The following is a 13,107-nucleotide window of genomic DNA, read 5'->3' on the forward strand; positions in this document are numbered from 1 at the left end:
CACTAGTTTCAGTATTCAAGTAAATCAATAAATCAGTGTGAAGATATATAATGCATAATAATTGAAATTTGACTGTATTTTACAAATAGTAGTCTACTAAAACACAGCCAAGACAAGTTACTTTGCACAGACCAAAGGTCAGTTTTATGTTATATGATATGGTTAAATGAGTGCACGTGAGCCGTGTCACTGTAATTTCTGTATTGTTAGCCAGGCACAGCTGAAACGTCAATATAATAATAATAATAAATATATATAAATATATATGAGATTTAAGCTATTTAGTCTAATCATTTATGTTTTCATGTTATAATTTGTGTTCATTCTAGAATAAAGGGTATAATTTATATTTATTTTCTAATTTTTATGGTGGTTGCGAGATTGGACAAATCTACCGAACCCATACAGAGATTAATTGACTTGTGTGCTCCACTCGCCACTGCATTCCTCAACTTAATATAAATTAGTAGTAATTGGTGGTAAAGTTGAAGCTCCAATGACTAGCCCAGATGGACCACCTTACAAGACAAATGATACTAATTGCACATCCTGTTGAAATCAAACTACAGAACACAGGAGATATAAGTGGTACTTGTTGTACATCCCCTTGAAATGTTGTACAAATCATGTTGAAATGTATTTTTTTCATATTGATTGCTATGTTCAATTTTATGCATGGACTTACCCAGGAACTTTGTATGAAAAACATAATGAAGACCAGTCACTCCATCAGTGTTAGAGATTAATGTTTCAGCACAAGTTCGGGCAAACATGGTTTTTATAAGGTGTTCACCATTGCCTGAAATAAACAAAACATACAAATGTAACAATAATAATAATAGTAAATAATGGGCCAATAACAGAGAATTAATAAAGTGATTACACAGAATTAAATTACTCAATTGCCTTTAAAATGAGAAAACTTTTAACAGTAGGTTTAAAACATAAAAAACTAGTCAGAGGATAAATATTAAACATACTCTGCTAAAATAAGGTCATTAAGTTGATATCAGGTGAATAACAACAGAATATTATCATTCCAACAATACACTAAGATAATTTACAGAGAATTTGAAAAAGTTCTCACATAACAGATTCTTTTCAACTTTATTTGTATATGTCAAACAGAACAAAGCTCCAGTGAGTAAAAAGAAAATATGAAGTGAATGGTTTACACAAACTCATGTTTAACTTAATTTAAATAGTGTTTGGAATGCCATAACAGTGTAAAGCATTAAGTCTGAACTAAAGTTCACTTGCTTCAATTAAGCAGTTTATTTTATTTAATAAAATATAGACTTTTGGGGCATTTTTCTTACTTTAAAAATTATTAGATAGACTGTTTCAGTCATCTTTTAATTATTCATACTTCACAGCCCTATATTACTACTTTGTAAGAGATTAAATCATAATCACTTGTGCCTATAAATGAGGCTATTCATTACTTTGAGGGTGTTCAAATACCTTGAATTGATTTTACTTATCATCCGTATCTAAAGTCTGAATCACTAGTTTCAGTATTCAAGTAAATCAATGAACCCTTGTTTGTACATCATTAATAATTTACTATTTATATCCAACACTGAAAGATCTGACCCATTTATGAAAGTTTATAGACTTCAAAATACAATGCTTCAAAATCATTGGTATGAAAAAGGAGGATAACTTCTGTAACCTTTTAAATATTAGAACATGCTACAGGTTTGCGATGGTGTCAGTTATTAGGTAAAACAAAGTTACTTTAGCTGTATATATACCTTAAGTACAAAAAATTTAGATCTGAATTTAACATTTTCATGATAAATATAAAACTATACTCTTACTACTATTTGCCTAATGTTTAACTCTCTGTATACAGACTCAATCATTTTGAACAACCTTGTGACCACTATGCAGCCATGAAACTATACATACTATAACTTTTATTGTAGCATGAGTACCTTCACAACATTTTACATGCTTTTAGTATCTGTTACAAGTGTGCTGTGCACAAAAAATATGATTTTTAAATTAAGTAATTTTACTAAAGATTTCTCTCTGAAGATCATAGAGGGGTAAAAAGAAATCTAAAATGGGCAATTTGGAGCAAAGAATGGTTACATGATACAGGGAAGTAAAGACAGACAAGTTATTTAAATATTTCCTTTTGAAATTAAGAAATTAAAAGATTTGTCCATGAATATATTGAGCATTTGTTTTGAATATTCCATGTGCAAAGTAATTTTTATTTTAAAATTTTCCCTATCCAGGCAAAAACATCCAGTGGAAGTGCCTTGCATAAGATATAGAGAACAACAAGTACAGTCTGCCCAGGCAACATCCAGAAGGAAGCACATTGGATACATAGGATTAGGCCAAGTGCAGTCCGCACAGGCAAAAACATGTGGGGGAAGTGCCTTGGATACTGAATATTACTGAAAAATTTATTGTTTGTTACTTTAATGATTCTGACAACTATAGACCTCTTCTCGCCAAGTGGGTACACATGGGCTAGAAAGCTTTATTTTGTCTTTCAAAACTCACTCAGGAGGAAACCACCACAGTTCATCACTCCGGTGACTGGGAACCAGAAGTGGTAAGGACTCCTGTACTCCACTAGAAGAGGGGGAGGGAGGGGGGGATTTGCATTGGAGAGTCCAGAGGAGTGACATACTGGAGACAGTGCAAAGAGTGTCTGTGATTCCCTATTTTGAAAAGCAGATGGACCCCGATTGTAGGAATCACAGGTCAGTCGAGATGGGTAGAAATCCCCATTTGCTTTACTCATAAGGTCCATGAGTGAAACTAGTAACTTTTAGTAAAAAAAATATATATATATAGATACACATACCATTGAACAAGCTCCCGGTGGTCTTAAAGAGACACCCCATCTCAACAGCGAGCATTATAGAATTACTCGTATCTAGTGCAAATATGATATGAAGCATACCTGACCAGACAACACTCGTCACCAGGAAGGATCTTGAACTATGCATCAACTAAAAATATATAAAAAAAGTAATATGTCCACTTACTCCAATAAAAGGCAAATAGACATGGAAGATGATACCTGCCCAAGGAAGACACAGCCAGGTTGTCCAGATAATGTGCAAAAATTATATTGGGAGTTGTCCATATCCCAGCCTGAACGATCTTCTCCAAAGGCCAGTGAAAGCAAAAAGCTAAAGACATAGTTAGGTGATGAACTGGGTGTGAAGAAACACTGTACAGACAGCAACATTCCACAGACAAGTCAGAATACACCAGTTGTATGCGTTGACAAACCAAACCAGTGAATGCACTAGGGGACAGGTCACAGGACACAGTACAGGCAGTCGGAGCCACATAACATCTCAGGGAATGAATGAGACAAAGAACTGTATCCAGAATCAAAACATGAGTACAGGTTGGAAATAGGAGAGAAGGCCAAACCACCTGACAGGGCAGATGATGTCGAGGAAAGAAAGGCCTGATCAGGATAGCGGTAACACAAAAGGAATGGGAAAGGATGCGGGAAACATCCATGGCATAAATATCTGAATGATGACGACCACAAGCAAGGAGGACGAAGAAGACTTAAGGGAAAAATGGTACAAGGAACACATGGCAATGGGTTCAAATGGAGTACTGGACAGGATATGAAGGACAAAATTGAAATCCGATATGGCAAAACAAAGGGACGTGGAAGACGGAGAACAAGAAAGGAATGAAAAAGGAGGGAAATAACAGGGGAGGAGAAAGTATAACTAGAAAAAGTTGACATGGACAAACCCTGAACAAACAACCAGGTGCAGAACTGGGAAAGATGAGTTACCAAAGGATGGAAGGGTGGAAGCCACAGTGAACATACCAAGATCTGAAGGTAGACCACTGCCTCAGGTACACAGACATGGAGGAAGGTCAAGTGGAATAAGAAAGAATGACCCTACATAAGGGGCAAGTCCCTGAGCTGAGACAATGGCCCAGACAAAAGCCACACGTGAATATGGAATTTGGTGATGACAGAATGAACTAGGTCTTGAAAAGACTAGGCAAGATGACCGGAAGAGAGGTACAATACTAAGGAAGAGGGAAGGAGATATGGGAAGTGGATGGTGGGTGAGTGGAACGGAAGGCAGAAACCTTCAGACAGAACCTGGAGAACCCACGGAACTGTCATAATGTGTAGCCAAAAAGACACATAAATGAAACATACTTAGAGAAAGTACTCATTAATGACAAACTAACAAAACCTAGAAATTTTTCGTCTACAAATTATATAAAAATAATAAATGTGCAAAATTATGAAATTCGACCTAAAACATAAACCAATAAGCAACACCTAAAGTATAAAACCACTAAAGGAACTTAGAAGTTAAAGAACAAGTAAATATTGAAGTTAAAAGTCCACTCAAAGAACCAATAAGACAAAAGGAAAACCTACCCTGAAGAACATGAGAATGAAAAGACACCCAGTTAACAATAACAAAATTTGACTCAAATCTAATTCCCAATTAGATGTGACTAGTAGTAAATAAAAAGAACCTTACACACTAACTAACATAAACAGTGAAAAGAAGTATAAAAAATGAACCAACACACCAACATAATTGACTGAAGTTACAATTACCCAAACAGTAACTATGGTGTAAAAACCGTACATATACCAAAAATTAACAAAGTAATAATCAAACTCTAAATGCAAATTTAAACTCAAGTAAGTTAGATGGGAAAAAAATTATAAAAATCTAACTTACCCGATACTGAGCAGAGAAGACATGAAAGACCTAAATTATCATGTCAGGAAATTACGTCAGTCCACACAAGCTCAGAAAAACTCGCTAAAAATGGATATACCAACTGGGAGTGAGGAATACATGCTGAAAAACTTACCACAGATCTCCTGGAAACAAAAACAACACCTACCTCAGAAAATTACTTGGAGGTGTGGTAACAAGTGGAAGATGCAGTAAAAAGAAATTTCCACTCATTAGTTATATCCTTCCTCACAAAAAATCATAATGTAAAAGGAAATAAATCGTCAGCCAATCATAAGACACAAACTCCCTCCGTAAACTAAAGCCTGCACTTCCCCAGCAGACATTGTTGATCCTAGGAGTTGGGGACTTGTGTCAGAACCATTGTCGACTGTTACAGGAATTCCATCATCCACCATATTAAATCTCGCATTCACATGAACAAATTAGAATTCGGAAAACAGAAATATTTCTAAAACAAACAAGCGGAAACAATGGAAATCAAACACAAGAAGTCAAAACTTGAAGTTGAAACTGATATAAGTTTGTGATCAAGTGCAATCAAATTTTTGTAGTCACATGGAGAATGAGTTAAAACCCATATCTACACACAAGAATGCCAATTGAGAATGTGAGGATTATTCTAGAATAATATAGGGCACCAGCTGTGCTAGTATAGATGGTACACTATGATTGGTAGAGGGTAGTCACATGATCAGCACATGTTCTGGAATGGCACAAAACTGATGGGGTATAAAAGACTGGTGCAGTGTTAGCAAAAAATTTTAGCAATACTTAAAGGGCAGTTCAGGAATCGAGATAGCTTTGGATGAGTAAAGGTAAGACTGTTTCATAACATATAATAGTTAAATTATTAAATTTTTTCATCCAAATGTATTTGGATATGGCTATCAAGTATTTGTTGGTTTGAAATGCATACTTGACAAGTAGAGATCAGTAGAATAGTTTGAAGCTGTACAGATAACTTCCTTTACATAGTTGATGTATTGGGTGATGTTTTGAGTGCTTTATTTCATTGGATTTGTTTGTTTGTAGTTAAGCACAAAGCTACACAATGGATTATTTCTACTGTACCCACCGTGGGTATCAAAACCTGGTTTTAGCATTATAAACCTTCAGACTTACCATGGAGACACGGAAGGGGGGGGGGGCTCATCAGAATTGTTATGTCTTTTCATTATTGTAGCTTTAAATGTCATCTATAATTTATTTATGCAAGCAAGGTATAGTAATATTTGTACCAGTAGGTAAAGATTATTGGTCCATCCAAGTCCATGCCAGGATGTTATATGGAAATTATGAAATCCAATATGTGTTTGCTATTCAGAGATAACATGAAGGGGATGTACTTTACAGGCTCACTAACAAGTTTAGTATTTAGCATAACTGAATGTTGTTGAACATGAATAAAAGTTAAACAAAGACAATATGCTTCAACTGACACTGTGGATCAGATCTTTATGTTATCTTTTAAGAAAACTCTTTAAAATGCCAAGAAGAATCAAAACAAGAGGCTTGTTGTACAAGAAATTGTTTCACAAGTACCTGAAGTCGTGACAGCAACTGCTGGTTCCGTAGAAGAAAGAGAATTCTGAGCCCATGACCCACAACCATATAGAGCAGCCTGTCAATAAAAAAAGTATAAAAATCACTGTTAATTCTCACACTACATGTAGGTTAAAGTGCACATATCATGACCATTTAGAAAGTTACATTCAAAATTTAATTGAACTGCTTTATTATTGTATACAAACAAAACATAGATAATCACCCAAATTTTAACATTGTAGAAGTTCTTAATTTTATAAGGAAATATTTTTTAAAATCCTCAATTTCCCCTAGCATGTTTGTTCTTGAGATATTCCTTCTTCTTTAATTTATTTACCACCCCTCTGAGAAGCATGGAATTTAATGTAAATTACTCCTTATGATATAGATATTATTAAGGCAAATTATAATTATTATAGCCTTCAATCTTATCTGTTTACAAAGCCATAAACTAGAAAATCAGACCCACTTGCCACGCTCACCTGTCACATCCTCTTTCACAGATTGCCAATAGTTCTCTCTGATCTTTTTTATACTATATTATTTATAACCAATAAAAAGTTAAAGATTTAATCTATCAAATGACGTATTATATTACGTATTATATTCAGTATAGAGCATTGTCTATTTTGCCTTCAGTTTGAAACTTGTTCTTATGGTATTTACATCAACAAGCTTAGCTGAATTTTTAAAGGCTCTTATCACAGTTAGAAAGCATGAAAAGATCTCATCTCTATCAAATTACCAGTTTAAAGAACTTCAATCCATTTCTTGTTAAAGTCCTTATCAATTGCCATGAAGTGAGGTGAAGAGAAGCAGTAGTACTATTAGTGTAAAAAGTAGGCTTAAGTTTAATTGACATTCAACAGCAAAAAACAAGATCCAGATAAGTATTATATTTCTTGTTTTTCATGTGTATTCCTTATTTATTATTATAAAAGTAACTAAAATGTAAAAATTAGAAACTTATTAGTTTAGATCAAGTTGATAATGAAAAATCATAATAATTATAAAAGTAACTAAAATGTAAAAATTAGAAACTTATTAGGTTAGATCAAGTAAGATAATGAAAAATAAAAATTCTTTATGAGATATGCTCATGAGCAGCTCGAGCATTACATAATTTTATATGGTAATATGAGCTATACAATCGACGAGTGATTTACAACTTGTGTGGTGGGATTCTTAGTTAGACATGGTTCAAAAAACTATAAAACAATAAATCAAGTATAAACAAACGTATACTGTTACAAGATTTAATCCTATCACCATGGGTATCCTTTACTGCGCATGACACAAGATTTTAGAGTCTTACATTCAAAACTTTATTAAACTGCTTTTTATTTATGTTATACCAATTAGTGTAGCATAAAATCTTATCTAATAAGCCATATTTCAATAGTATATGTTTTAAGTTTTTAATTCTATAAGGCAATATTTAAAAAAATCCTGAATTTCCCCTAGTGTGACACGACATATTTTCCCTAGGTATCTTCTCTTCTCTATTTTATCCACCACCCCTCCAGTAATTATGAAATTAAACGTAAATTACTCACTATAAAATCGTTATTGCTCAGACAAACCATAATTTTTATAGCCTTCAATTTTGTTTGGTTACAGAAATAGAAAATCAGACCCCTCCTGCCACACCCACCCATCACATCCTCTCTTTCACAACACGTTGATAGTTTGAGACTTTTGAGATGAAGAAAAGTATTTTTAATCTTGATATGAAAAATCACTTTGCACACGGACTATTCAAAACATGCTCGATATATTCAAGGACAAATCTTTTTTTAGTCTATTGAAAATACTTCACTAGAAAATATGATTTTTTTGTATGCAAAAGACAATGTTTGCTGAAAGACTGCCAAATTTTATGAAGATATACACACTATATTAAAAGTTAGTAGTATCAAATCTATAAAGACTTTAAATAAGTACAAGGAGGTCACATGGTCGATGAAATTGACCAAGCCCGTGTTGAGAGAATTAACCTATTTAGCATAAGCAAATGAAGTTTCATATTTGAATTTGCAATCATTCTAGAAAGAAAAAAAAGGGTAATTCAGCTTTTGTTTCTTACTTTTTTATGGTGGTTACAAGGTTGGTCAAATTGGCCAAAAAAGGTATAGACTGGGATAGAGAAAGTAACATAAAATATAGTTTTACTTAAAATGTAAGCCTTTGATATTTACTTAAGAAGTTTAGAGGTTTTACAAATGAAATTTCACAATTAGCAGATAAAGAAAAGTATTTTTAGTCTTAACATAAAAATCACTTTGCACTCAGAGCAGACAACACTCTGACTTCACATATTCATGGACAAATATTTAGTAAAAATACTTAATTAAAAAATCTGACTTTTTGTGTACAAAAGGTTTGTAATGTTTACTGAAAGCTTGTCAAATTTCATAAAGATACACAAAATATATTAAAAGTTATAGTATGGAAGCTCTGATGGTCACTTTAAGGTCACGAACTTGGTTGAAACAACTGAGCCTGTAGCGAGAGAGTTAATATAAAATTCTGTACAATATCACACACAGCATTCTTGAAATCTTAACAGTAAATTTACCACAATGTTTGTTGAGAATTAACTTAGATTCAAATAACAGAAGAATATTTTAGATAAAACAATTATCATGAGATATCATCATGTGCTAAATCTTAAAAGTGAATATTGTATAAGTTTAGCCCAAACCTGTCCAAGTCTCCCTGGATGCTTGAGAACAATTCCTCCACTAGAGACAGCACTAGCAACATTTCCACAACAATCCATTCCTACAGCACCAACGGTGTCTAACTTTAGAGATTCATCTCCTGGAAACCATGCTTCAGAAGAGATACATGGATTCTTCTCCATTTCTTTTGCTTCTGAATGAAGCTAAAGAAAATATGTTCTATAGTGAAAATATCTAAAACAGTGTGAAGTAAAATGTATTCTCACTTAAAACATTGGACCATTATTATGGAAATTTCTGCGCTTAGAAAATGTGCAAGACATGCACTCAAAAGCTAAATATTTCTTGAAACAATTACATACCAAAACTTTTTTTTTATATTGGTCACAAATGAACCTATTCTTAGTTAATTCTATACCCAATGAATAACACTAAACTTTACTAATATTCTTTATATATTATACTTCTCCCATTGGTAATAGTGAAAATTTACTGAATTTATTTGTTTCAAGTTCTCAATGCACTAAACACAAAGACAGTTCAATGGAGGAAGAGGTTTGGTATTTGACATTCATATGTTGAAATGAATATAGCTGTCCCAGTACTACCTCTCTCTTGTCTAAGCAACAACAGAAACATCAACATGGTAGATCAATGTAAAATGTGCGAAAGAAAGGGGAAAAAAAAGGTTTATTCACAAATTTCTACAAATTCAAAAAATCGAACAGTGAAAAAGCTGGTAACTCTCCTTTATGCACACACACATATCTAATTTTTCCAAAAAAAAAGAATTTTTCAAAACTACAAAGAAAATATAGTTACATCGTTATTAATGCCACACGCTTTTTCAAGTAAAATTTTATCTATCAAAATTATGAATGCATACAAGGGAATTATTTGCAACATTGCTTTTAGCATATGACAACTTACTGTTTCATTATTTGCAGGTTCTCTCTGTAGAAATTTTCTGGGGTCATTCTCAGCTTCTTCAACTTTCCTTTTGTATTTATTGTAAGTGTGAAGTGCATTCTCTAAATAAAACAAAATCACTTACTGCAATAAAAATGGGGAATTGAGGAAAGAATACTAGTTTAAGTGGCAACTCAAACTTCAAAAACACAAAAATTTTCTTGCACACATCATGTGTTCAACATTGTTATCTTCTAAATAATGACAAACAGAATACAAAAATGAACTGTACCAATTTGAATAACTTATTCCAACTCAATAAAAATTAAAATATAGCAATATAACACCAACACTTTAACACACACACACACACATATATATAAATTATTATACATTCATACCCATACAAGCCTAAGAGAAAAAAATAAGCTAAACATTTACTAATACTGACAGTGAGAGTTATATAATAATAGTATCCTCTACAGGTAACTTAGAATAATGTAGCAGCTACAAAAAATGTAATTTAAGATTATGATCACAGCTTCAATGCTTTTTTTGCCATCCAAAAGTAGAAAATTAGATACAGCTTTCACTTATGCCACCTAAAGCATAATAATCTATGAATGTAATACTAAATTATTTTAGCAGTTCTGATCTGGTGCTAACAAGTAACGTTTGCTTTAATATAGACACAAGGAGACAAGTACTAAGTGAAATACAACTTGCAGTAAAAATTTTTTGACATAATTACAATGTCTTTCCTTGTCCTTATCACTATAAAAAATATCAAAAAATACAGACTTAGCCTACATTAAATAAAAAGGTATTAATATCAATATAGCTTAATCTCAATTCCATACAACTTTCAATTAAACAAGAGGGAATCCTCAATAGCCATGGCACTTGAAATTCTTTTAGGCAGGATTAGAGTAAATAAATCTAGGATACTTTTATTAGCTATATTTTTGTGCTCCAGCAATACCAAGCATGGGGTGCACATATACCCAATTTGATTTTATTACTTATCAGGATATCTACCAGCCTACCCTCAAATTGAATTTCTTTTATGCAGGATTAGAGTAAATTAATCTATGAGACCTTGGACAAGGTCAAATACATCAATCAAAAGGGTTTAACTTCTTGAGTTCAAAACTGTAATTAGATCTCAAATCAGTCAAGAGATGATGGAGCTATGAGCTAAAAGTTTGTACTTGAAAAACTCAGAGCCATTCTATGAGCTGCTATGCTGCAGCTAAAAAAAGTTCACTAACTGGACATCTTATTTGGTCACCACCTCATAAAGGTTTGGACTTAACATGCCATACACACATACACACCTCAAGATGCTGGTCACCACCTCATAAAGATTTGGACTTAACATGCCATACACACAAACACACCTCAAGATGCTGGAAGGAGTTTTGTTCCAATTTAATATGAGCCTATCAATCAACTGTTACAGAAGTAAGTGCAACATTTAAGTTCATTCAAAAGATACTCAACTGAATTGATATCTGCCAATTCTGCCATACTTCAGTTTTTAATAGCATAAGCCCACTAAATTGTTGTATCATTACCATGGAAGAGCATTTGCTCATCAAAGTGGAGATGTATAATTTGTAAGTGTGGAAATGATTGACAACAATGTTCAAATAAAATCTGGATGTTAACTACCTTTCTAAAAGAATCAAAGGACACAACACTAGCCACATAAACATTTCCCCACACCATTATATCACCTCTGTACTGTTGGACAAATATAAGCATACTTCATATATTTTCCTGTACATTTCTGCTCTACTCTTCATATAAACAAGTGGTGAAATTCAACTCATCAGATCAAATCACATGTTACAGTTTGCATCTTAACCATTGAAGCCATACTTTCCTGCTTGTATCTGAGGTAAGCTGTTCCAAACTGGTCATCAGCTGTGATGTGACTGTTTTTGTATTAAATGTCTGACCACTGTTGAAAGTCATGTGTCACTAACAGTTGATGATCATTTTCTTACTTAGTGGCAAAATTATTTCTTTTTTATTGTCACAGTTACAGACTGATGGCAAATGTCTTCAAACAGCATGTGAGAGAAATTATCTTTGATAATGATACTTCTGCCAGACAAGCACCCATCATCATGCCCCTATGATAGATGGAGAAATCATTGCAGACTAACTATGTTTCAACTGCATCTCCACATTTGTAAGATTTAAGCAATACCTGAATTATCACATGCTCAGTCTATTTTGCACATACAAATGAATGGCATGTTCTAAAAGTGCTTTTGTGAGTGTGCATGTAATGCAAAGGGGATGGTCTGGATAAAGTCAATCAGTGCATGAAATTTTCTTAATGTTATATTTGTAAAAATGGAACAAATTTCCCCCAAAAAAACTTATAAAAACCAGCTTTGTTAACCCTTCCATTATGGTCTGGGTGAAATCCACCCAGCTTGTAACCACGAAAATAGCAATGAGAATAATTATACAATGATTTTTGATAATGTATGCACATCTTTACAAAATTTTGCAGGTTATTGGTAAACATTACAAGGTTTTTATACACAAAATATCAGGTTTTTAAATTAAGTATTAAAATTTTCTCAAAAACCTTTTTCTTTCAAAATGTTAACTATCCAACATGCAAAGCAATTTTGATTTTAAGATTAAAAATACTTTAATGCATTAGAACATTTTCAAATTTCACATGCAAAATATTTATAATCTCCAGATAATTATCAAATTTTTTGTAGAAAAGACTTTATATTTTATTTTCTATTGTCACTACTGTATTTCTGTATGGGTTGGTTTGATTTGACCAACTTCATAACCTCAATAAAAAATTAGGAAAAAATATAAATTATGCTTTTTCGTTCTAGAATGACTACAAATTATAACACCAATTTTTAGTCTGAATAACATGAAATCTCATAACATTATACATTTATATATATTTTTCATATTTTTCTATATTGACCTTCCAGCCATGCCTGGCTAACAATACAGAAGTTACAATGACAACGCACATGTGCACACGTGTTACCATATCAAATAACATAAAACTGACCTTTAATCTGTGCAAAGTAATTTGTCTTGGCTGTGTTTTAGTACACTAGTATTTTTGTAAAATACAGTCAAATTTCAATTATTATGCATTATACGAGGCCTGTGAGAAAAGTATCCGACCTTTGGCCTGGGAATAAAAACTGGCATACCTGGAGCGTTGGAAACCT

At 32.8% G+C, this 13,107-nt stretch overlaps 1 protein-coding gene across 3 annotated transcripts in view; it reads right to left on the reverse strand.

Moving 5' to 3' along the window:
- Positions 1 to 13,107, reverse strand: part of LOC106467629 (threonine aspartase 1-like) — a 51,800-nt gene that overhangs the window by 13,905 nt on the left and 24,788 nt on the right. For all 3 annotated transcript variants that reach the window (XM_022395830.1, XM_022395832.1, XM_022395831.1), the window contains 4 exons: positions 9,899 to 9,999; positions 8,989 to 9,171; positions 6,282 to 6,360; positions 686 to 799 (listed from right to left, as the gene is read on the reverse strand). In XM_022395830.1, the coding sequence (XP_022251538.1) occupies positions 686 to 799; positions 6,282 to 6,360; positions 8,989 to 9,171; positions 9,899 to 9,999 (477 nt within the window). The remainder of the gene's footprint in view (positions 1 to 685; positions 800 to 6,281; positions 6,361 to 8,988; positions 9,172 to 9,898; positions 10,000 to 13,107) is intronic.

Source organism: Limulus polyphemus, unplaced genomic scaffold, assembly GCF_000517525.1.
Source record: "Limulus polyphemus unplaced genomic scaffold, Limulus_polyphemus-2.1.2 Scaffold2684, whole genome shotgun sequence".
Lineage (NCBI taxonomy): Eukaryota > Metazoa > Arthropoda > Merostomata > Xiphosura > Limulidae > Limulus > Limulus polyphemus.